The following is a 10,671-nucleotide window of genomic DNA, read 5'->3' on the forward strand; positions in this document are numbered from 1 at the left end:
TCTCTTGAATATTTGGCAAGATAGTCTTATATGTCAAGAGGATAGTGGGAGTCTTAAAGATCCTAAAAAGAATTTCAAGAACTAATCAAGAATAAAACCTGAGGTTCTTCACTAGCACACGACTTGAGGTTTATAACCTATCGTGTTGACATATTCTGTGCCCATTCCAGTTAAAGTTGGCTTTGCATAGGAGTTCTGAAAGTTCTCAATTGGTTGCATAACAACTTGGAAGCAATGGCAGGCCCTGTACTGCCAGGTGGCAAGAAGTTAAGATTGCATAAGTTCAGTCCATATGAGTTTGGATTTGTCATTATCCTTGTCTTGTGACTATGGTTTTGACGATTCACATGGATAAGAACACATACACCATAAAATCTAAGGGTCATAAGGTTTCTCTCCGATTCATGAAAATGATGGTGAGGAAACACTTCCACTAAGTAGATTTGAAGCAGATGACAAAAGGTCTAAACAATTGAGACTATGATTACGACATCCCTTTTCATAGTTCCTGAAATTGTTTAGACACACATGCATGCTATCTAAGGAAAGGTGTATGATTTTGATAAAGTTTTATCAAAGCATCTCGTATCAGAAATCTGAACTTTGGTAAGAAAGTCAATAAAGTATTGATTTCTAGAAGTCCAGCTGATTTCTGAGTACATGTCAAAGCTAGTGGGAGCATAAGTGTTATGCTAATAATCATCATGTTAGTGGGAGCATGATAATTATTGTTAGTGTTGCAAGTTAGCAATGTTAATTATAGAAAACAAAAGTTTCAATTCGTGAGGCTGCAGGGATTGGAAAAGTTCTTTTGCTATAATTAAGGGAGAGGATATACTTCATTTCAGTTCTAAAGGCTTAGATTAAGACCTTAATCATCTTTAGTCAAGAATATATATATGAATTTCATGTTGGATTGGTTCAACTTAAGGAAATTCTATATATTGCGTTCTCAAAATTCGATTATGATTACGGCATCCCTCTTCATAGTCAAATTTTGAAAACATGGCAAATAAAAATATTGTAGCAAAAGACTGGTCTAGAATCATGTCTTTATGTGAGACATCATGAATCGTGTACCATTTGCTTTGGGTACAGGATCGATTGCATGTGCTATAATATTTGTCATTTCTAAATTTTTCCAAATGCCCAGAGGCATTAAGAAGGGAAAAGGTCTAGAATTGGATATGACTAAAATGATTAAGCAATTGTCGAGGACAATCTGAGGTTTACCAAAGATTGGTTGCTCAGGGATAGTTGGAAGTATAGTGCTAATTTTGGAAGGACCATATTGACATATTCTGAAAAGAGGCATCTCTTATTCAGAAGTGATAGTCAAAATGAGAATATGGAGTTGTCTCCATAGGTGGAAGTTATCTGTGTAAGATTAGAAAACTTAATGCAAGAAGCATGTCCAAAGCAATGTACTTTGAATATGAGACTTAGTTTCCATGGAGTTGATCTCCATTGGAATACCTTATAATGACTGTTGACAAGTCTTTGTGACTTTGTACATATTCATTACAGGAGGGTCAGTGCATATAAGTTTAAAATCTAAACAGATTTCGATAAATGATAGGAATTTGAAATTCTCACATTTTTCGATAAGGATTTGGGAGTGTGAAATTAGAATCATTGAAATTATGTTCAATTGGTTTATTTCACAAAGTAAGGATCATAGACAAACATAGAGTGCATACTTGGTGTATGGCAAAGCTATTGTTTAAGGAAAAACATAGTGTACATGCTTGGAGCATGGGACAACTAGTGTTTTTAATTCAAGTATAAAGTTGATAAAACCGAAACAATGAATAATGAGTAATCAGTATGGTGATAAATAAAAGTGTTTATTTATATTCATAGGGTTTTGATACCATATTTGATTCATTTATTCTTGTGTTTCACTTTGCATGTTTTGACTTCCAGAATAACTAAGTCGCTCTTCCTGAATGATTAAGTTATTCAAACCATCCACAGTCGGTCATATGTTGGAAGTAGATATGAATCAAGACTGTCATGGGTTGGTTTGTAGAGGTCCAAGTTGGTGGACAAAGTGGTGCTACAACACTCATGAGTGCTCATAAGTTCTGAGTATTGGATTCAACACGCGCTCATTTGAATCACTTCATGGATTTTATCACGAGTGATCATGAGACGATAATATCTTATATTCTTCAAACCTAGAGATATGAGTTGTTACTATGAGTTGGTTATACATTGATTGCACGAAATCGCATTTGGTAACTCGATGTTATAACACGTGCCTTTGTGTATGATTCAACAAGTAGTAGAACAAGCCATATGAGTCGAAGTTTATCCATTCCTTTTACCTTCGGGATAAAAGCGATATCTGTGGGCCCCTCGATGATTTAGCGATGACACATGTGAGTGCTTGGCCAAGCCACGACTGATTTGATTTGTTCAATCAGTCAGTCATCATAAATCGAAAATCGGGAAACAACAAATGGACAGAGAGAATGATTATAATCCATGTCTCAGTCCATATGATATCTAGAATGGAGGAATATATGATCCCTTATCTAATGGACGCGTCATTGATTTGTTCAGAGTTCAACAGCGGCTTTAAGAGCTACGATTGCTAGTCGGGTTATGAAGTCGTACTTGCAATAATAGTTTTAGACTTATCCAAGTGGGAGACTGTTGGATTAGATGTCTAAGCCCATAACTATTATTGGTATGTACTTGACCCGAGAGTAGCATGGTCTATTTGGGTTGCATATCATCAGGACAATTTGTTAGGATGGACTTTTGAGAGAAGGTTATTTATGGTTTATTAATATATTATAAGTTATAATATATTAATATGAAATCATATGTTTTAATTAGTATCGATCAAGAATTAATTTGGAATTAATTTAGTGATCAAAAGAGACTAATTAAATCTATGGGGACTAATTATGATAATTAGTTATATTTATATGTGTTGGGCTTATGATCCATGTTGGACCAAGTTTATGTATGGATACATAAGGAGTTGGGCCACATGAACCATGGATCATAAAACCCATGGGTATGGATTATGGGTTATACCCATGACCCTTGGAATCCTACATATAAATAGGTTACTCCATAGCCAAAATCACCACTTCTTTTCTTAGAGAAATATGGAGGTGTTTTGGTGCATGGAATTCTCTCTCAAGAGCCACCTTTGTCCTAGGTGTGTTGTGATTCCATCTGAGGCATTTCATACTATTGGTGCTAAGCTCTTAAGGCCAAATACATCAAGACTTCAAGCCACATAAAAGGTATGTTTCCCTAACTAGTATATTATATGGTTTATGTCAAATGCATGCTAGTTATAGGTTTAATGCCTTGGAAACCATTTGCATGTATAATAGAGAAAACATAGATCCAAGGTATTTAGGGTTGTATGTGCACCATAGGATGTTGTAGTATACTAAAAGCCAACAAGATCTATATTGGGTTTGACACCCCACACCTTGCTGCTAGCTACAGTGGGACCTGCAGGTCTACGGGTGACAAGAGTCATAGTATCTTAACGTCTGAAAAACGTTGTGCAGGTTATTTCTCGTCATAGTATGGTTATAGCGACTCACATAGGTAGTTAACAATCTTTTAAGTTTACGTGGAAACTTCTACTTTAAAAAAGGGTTTTACTTCTAAACTAAACGAGTTTATGCCGATTTAAAACCACTTTTATATCTTTAAGTATGGAAAATACTTGGTTATTTCCGGTCCTGGGATTTAGGACCACATAACTTTTATAAGGAAAATATAGGATTTTCTTTGGAATCATATCTCTGTTAAAACTATATTTCATCTAGAATTGTTAGACTTCAGCTATAATTGCTAAGTGTATATGCTAGAGTTATATAAGAATCTAGTCATAATCGACTTAGAATTGGTGGGCCCGCCTTACTTCCTGTTCCTTGTTTGGTTGTGGACCTAGGGCAGACCCATTATATTCGACGGTTTATTTAACTTAAATTTTATATAACTTATATACACTGGGCGATTATAGAAAGAAATCTATGGGCCTTTCTAGGGTTCATTATCGCATAACATAGAAGCATTCATTTCACTTAATAAAGAAAATATTGGATTTTCTGGAAACATACTTTGTCGCTTTTACAAGGAAAACGGTTTCTTTCTCAAACAAACTCTTATGAACTCACCAACTTAATTGTTGACACTTTTTCAAAACTACTTGTATTCTCAGGAAATCAGTGAAACAGGAAAACCAACAGCATTTTGAGGATGGGACGATAAATCGTCAAACGCTTCATTTTGTCATCATAATGTAATTGATTTTGAAACATGTAAACTTATTCCATGGTGTAACCTTTTCAATTATATTTATGATGGTTGTATTTACTTTGAGCACTATTATATTCGTTGTTGTGATACAATACATGAAGTCCTCCACCACCGGACGTTTCCGCCATCCTTGGTTTGGGGGTGTGACATCATGTATTCTGCAACTACGTTGGCGACCACACACCTAGAAATCGGGTCTATAAGAGAAAAAGGGTGCAAAATCGGAGGGTTTTTTTGATGCTCATCGGAGAAGACGAAGGGTTTACAGATATGAGATGATGAGGTTAGGGTAAGAAATCAATTCAATCGAGGCCAATGTGATGTACCATCCACAGATTTCCGAAGACGGATGTTCAAGGTTTTAGTTAGGGCATAAGAAGGAGAATAATGCAACCTGTTTTTCTCTACAAATCGCAACCACCACCATAACCTCCGGTTTGGATTTTGCGTGTTTATACCCACAACAAGTCTCAACACAGATACAACCTTATTCTTCTCACTCTAATCGATCACCAGATGCATATCTTTCTTCTTATGAAGTGAAGAAGACAACGAATTGGAGGTTAAGGGGTAAGAAATTGATAAACAACGAATTAGATGAAGTACAGGTTTACAACCCCTCTTGCCATCTCCCTGGTATCGAATCATATTTGGAGGTTCACTGAATCAGATCTGCTTTCAATTTAAGAAATCTAAATCCTTTACTGATTTCAAATTAAACATTTCCATGCCATGATTCTTCCTTCCTAATTTGCCCTGATTATTCTTTCTAGATTTGTAGGTGGGTTTCTCGATAGAGGTTGTGGTGGTGTTAACAGTAAATGGTTGGTTGTTTGTGGTTATTTTCAGTGAAACATTCGATATTTAAACGAAGGAGTGGGTGGGATGAAGTGAGGGGTGGCCGTGGTGCTCCATTTTCCGGTGAGGGGTGGCGGTGGTGATTCATTTTTCCGGTGGTGGTGTAGATTACCGGTGGAGGTCAAATGTTATTCAACAAAATGGAAAAATAATTGAAATAATTTTTAATAATTAAAAATATAAAAAATGTTAAAAATAAATGAAAAAGAAAAAGAAAAGGGTATTATAGTCTTTTTATGTATCACAAAGGATGAAACGTGCAAATTTAAACTAACAAGGGATGAAGCGTGCAACTTTTAACGAAATGAGGAACGGTCCGAGTTAATTTTTGAAAATAGGGACTAAACATGCTTTCTGACATGTGCACGAGGGTCGATTTGTGTAATTTACCCTAAAAAAAATCAAATGAACTAATAAATGTGAAAAGATAACAATATAATAATATTACAAACCTACAATAATGCAACAATGTAACGGTGTAATAGAAAATAATATAAAAAATCAATGTTCTCTCTGGACCACCATTAAGTGGCATGCATAATGATATAATGATGATTATTTGGTATAAAACATTGAAGTTGATCCAAATTCTAATTTTATAGAATTCAATTTTGGATGTCCCACTTTCACAAGAAAAACCAATATATATATATATATATATATATATATATATATATATATATATATATATATATATATATATAAAACAACCAAGGTGATCATTGACTTTGAAAGGGCTGGTGATATATGATGCCAGCTTTTCTTGCATAAACAAGCTAATAGAATAACTTGAATAAACCTGGCTCGTATATATGGTAGGTAGAACTTAGAAGGGAGTATAGGTGGACAAGTGATACAATTTACATATATACATGCTTACGATTGAAGATGCCAATAAGGTTTTAATCAGCAAAACGCTAAGAAGAAACCAAAAAGTCCATAAACCTAAGCTATATATATATACATCTGTATAACAAAGATAATCTGTACCAGAGAAGCTTAAACAAGTACCTACCCTTTCTCCTTTAATTATATTATAACTTTAAATATTCTTTATTTCTTTAATTAATTCTTTGTTTTTATCATAGTTTTTATTTATGAGACACTTATATATTAATCTCTAGTGATAATATTTATTTAAAATATTTTGTATTAAAATTGATGTGTTTAATAAATGAATAACTAATTAAGGAGGTTTTATGGAATATATTTTAGATAGATAGGGATCAATAGGTTCATAAAAATGCTATTGAAAAAAAGTTTATCATTAGAGAAATAATTTAATTAGATGTCAAACTTAATAAAATAATGATTTGACAAAAATAATGATAGAAATATATTAACCATTCAATATATATTGAATGGCCAATAATAAAATACTCCATCCGTCCCAAAATTATTGTCCATCTTACTATTTTAGTTTGTCCCAAAATTATTGTCCACTACCAAAAATAGATATACACTTTTACCATATTACCCCTAACATTTAATAAAGTAAACTTGAATAATTACAAACGCACATTTCTCATTGGTTTTAGAAAAGGACAAGAGAGTCATTTTATTCAAAAGGACAAAACTAATGATTGTTTTTCTTAATCTATGTATTTTTTGTCTGTAGACAATAATTTTGGGACGGAGGGAGTATATGTTTTATGATAATATGTGAACAATAAAAATATAATAATAAATTATAAATTAAACTCCAATGAGAATACTCTTAACTTAGATTTCTTTGTGGAACAAAAAGAAAACCACTATTGTATATAATCATATAAATAAATACATTTATAAAATAACAAATTAATAAAAATCAATTCCTTTAATTAGTAAATATATATAAAAAGAATATTAATATGATAATACAATAATATAATAGTGTAATAGTATTATAAAAAGTGATTGAAAAGAACAAGGACCACATGCTCATTGACCATGCATGGGTTAGTTAAATAATCACTTTGGAAGTTGATTTGCAAGGACGTGGAGATTAATCCCATAAGTAGGAAGCTATGCAAAATTACAAACAATAAGATGCCAAAAAAAGATTTATACATCAACCCAAGCTGTCTATTTATAATCTATATCATAAAGCTAATCTGTACCATAGAAGCTTAAACAAGTGGCTTGACGTACGATGCATTCCTTTGCACTTGCAATACTCCTAGTTCTCACCGGAATCATGTTTTGTCAATGGTGGTCAACTCATGTCCGCCGTAGAAAACTACCACCAGGCCCCATACCCTTACCAATCATCGGAAGCCTCCACTTATTAGGAAACCTCCCACATCGCGACCTCCACAAGCTCTCCCAAAAGTATGGTCCGATCATGTCCATCCACCTTGGGTCCATCCAATCTGTGATAATCTCTTCACCGGAAGCTGCTAAACTCTTCCTCGGAACACATGACGCCATTTTTGCTTCTCGTCCCAATACAGAAGCTGCAAAGTACCTATCTTATGGAAGCAAGGGAATGACACTTACGGAATATGGACCATACTGGCGTAGTGTGAGAAAGTTTTGTACCTTGGAACTGCTTAATGTTATGAAAGTTCATTCTTTTGCAGGGATGAGAAGGGATGAGATTAGGTTGATGGTGGAGGAGATGAAGGTTGCATCAATGGAGCGTAAGGTGGTGGATTTGGATGAGGCTGTAGGTGCGTTGGTTGAAGGCATGACGTGTAGGATGATTTTTGGTCAGAAAAATAATGATAAGTCTATTTTCAAGGGCGTACTTGACGAGACCATGGAAATAGCAGGTGCCTTCAATTTGGCAGACTATGTGCCGATATTAGCTCCGTTTGACCTTCAGGTGCGTAATTTCATAATCTTGACCTCAATATTGCCAAAAGTTCATAGAGATATTTTTATTTAATACACAAAAAACATGTGTTCACTAATATGCATGTTTACTAATCGAATTAGACATTGGCTTTATGCTAATATGTCAGAGTTATAGATTAAACGATAGTAAAATACTAATGTAACATATGTTTCTTTATAGGATAACAACATTTTAAAAAGCTAATACATCAAAATCGTGAATTTCATACATTCTAAACATGATTGGACTTTCATAGTTGCTTTGAGTTATAAATATATCAAAGATCCTGATCCATTTTTCATGTTCTGAATTTGCAGGGCTTAACTAAACGATTTAAGTCGTTAAAAAAAGACATTGACGAAATGCTCGAGACATTGATAAATGAGCATGAAGAAAACAGTCTTATCGCTTCTCAAAGGCCTGATGAAATGGATTTCATTGACATATTGATGTCACTAAAGCAACGATATTCAAATACCCATGATGAGCTATCATATACGATTGATAGGTCTAGCATGAAGGCCATTTTACTTGAAATGGTAGCTGGGGCTCGTGACACTGTAAAAACTTCAATTGAATGGATATTAGCTGCACTTATCAAACACCCTAGAGTGATGAACGAGCTCCAAAAAGAACTAAAGACTGTGATAGGAGATAAAAAAAAGGTTGAAGAAACAGATTTGACAAAGCTAACTTACTTGCATATGGTAGTTAAAGAGACTTTTCGGCTTTATCCCGTCTCTCCATTATTGATTCCGCATGAATCTATGGAAGATATCATAATTAATGGTTACAATATACCCAAGAAGAGTCGTGTTATTATAAATTATTGGGCATTTGGACGTGACCCAAAGGTTTGGTCTGAAAATTGGGATGAATTTCTTCCAGAGAGGTTTCTTGACAAAGATATTGATTTTCGTGGGGCTGATTGTGAGCTTATACAATTTGGCATAGGAAGAAGAGGATGTCCTGGAATGAATTTGGGGTTATTGACTGTTGGTTTAGTGATTGCTAATATGGTACATTGCTTTGAATGGAAACTACCAAATGGAATGTCACCAAGTGATCTGGATATGAATGAAAAGTTTGGTTTAACTATTCCTCGTATTATGCCCTTATTAGCTATTCCAATATACCGCACTTGAGGAAGAAGTCCTCGGAGTTAGTTCAAGACACTTGACAATCAAAATAAATGAAGGAAACAAACTTTAGGATTGCTTAAGTTTGAACCCTTCATTTTGTAATGTTTCATGTGTTTATGTGTATAGAGTTTAGTATATGCATCTACCTATGAAAAATGACATGTGTTTGAATGAATGTTTGGCTTCATGAATTGATTGAATTTTTTACTGTGTGAAGTAATTTTCATGCATAATATTGATAAAGGACATAACTGAACAATAAAGCCAATGGATGATAAGGTAATCTTATTGTTAGGGATGTTAATCAGATATATATAAAATATTCAGGTTTAGGATAGTTCGGGTATTTTTTATATAAAAATATAATCGATACCCGATCCATGCATATTATGAATTGGTTATTTGTTTGTTGGTGGCGAGTGAATTTTACTTCTCCATGAAATGTCACACAAATTAAAGAGTTTCATAATTTATTTTTGTGAGATGTTTTGTTGTTTTGGTTTGTAGGCTTTAACACAAGCACCTCATGATGATGGCAATTAATCTGTTCAATAAGTCTCCGGGATTATTATTATTATTATTATTATTATTATTATTATTATTATAATCTTTTTATTTAATATTTTTTTAAAGGTTAACATAAACATCTTCTAAATCCTACCCCTAAACTAATTAATTGTCCATAACGAGATTTGAATCCTCAACCCTTTAAAAAATAATGATATTTGGCTAATTAATTGTCCATAATAACGAGATTTGAATCCTCAACCCTTTAAAAAATAATGATATTTGGCTCTAAAATATTGAAATAATACATGTTTTGAAGCTTCTCATTTTCCTTTTGTCATGTGAATATTTGTTGTTTTAGTGTAGTATTTCGGTCAATGTAGTATATGGCATAGTATATAGCATGGGTAGCTTCTTCCAACAGCATATGAGGAGTTCATTTAGAACTCTACCACTAGTGTTAAAAGCATACCTGGACGTCTCAGATAATTTACAACTTTACCACTAGTTTTAAAAGCATATATACTTGGACGTCACACTTGCGATATATATTGCCAATATGTCCAAAAGCAAAAAGAATTACAATTTGTAACGACATTAACTTATAAACAACATGAAAATTTGTAACGACATTAACTTATAAACAACGTAAAAATCTTTTTTGTAAGCCCCTTTTTGACTTTTTGAGAACCTTATCATGTTAACTTTCTACCAAAACCAAGGATATCAAACTCTTTTTTGTAAGCCACTTGTGTCTCTTTCAAATAGCTTCTTAAATCTTTATCAGAATCCTTAACAAAATCATCAAAAAAGTTGTTATCACCATCATCACAATCAATGATTTTTTGATGACTATCTTGTTGAGAAGGCCTACCATTTTCGAATCTTTCCAAATACGTCCTATACATTTTCTCCAGCCTCATCTCGACCTCCCGAACCATTTGACGACCTTTCAACTTTATGACCGGTTTTTTCAACAAGTTATCCATGTACCTAATCATTTTTTTAATAACATATAACAAAAAGGCCGACTTGAACTTGATG

The 10,671-nt window shown here is 33.5% G+C and overlaps 1 protein-coding gene across 1 annotated transcript; it reads left to right on the forward strand.

Moving 5' to 3' along the window:
* The first annotated feature begins 7,228 nt into the window (after positions 1–7,228).
* On the forward strand, positions 7,229–9,193 carry LOC145132840 (cytochrome P450 CYP736A12-like). The gene is made up of 2 exons (XM_079067778.1): positions 7,229–7,966; positions 8,296–9,193. The coding sequence occupies exons 1-2, from the start codon at positions 7,292–7,294 to the stop codon at positions 9,121–9,123; spliced, it is 1,503 nt and encodes a 500-aa protein (XP_078923904.1). The 5' UTR covers positions 7,229–7,291; the 3' UTR covers positions 9,124–9,193.
* Positions 9,194–10,671: the final 1,478 nt, after the last annotated feature.

The sequence above is a fragment of the Lactuca virosa genome, chromosome 8 (genome assembly GCF_052849685.1).
Source record: "Lactuca virosa cultivar CGN04683 chromosome 8, Lactuca_virosa_CGN04683_v6, whole genome shotgun sequence".
NCBI classification, from domain to species: Eukaryota; Viridiplantae; Streptophyta; class Magnoliopsida; order Asterales; family Asteraceae; genus Lactuca; species Lactuca virosa.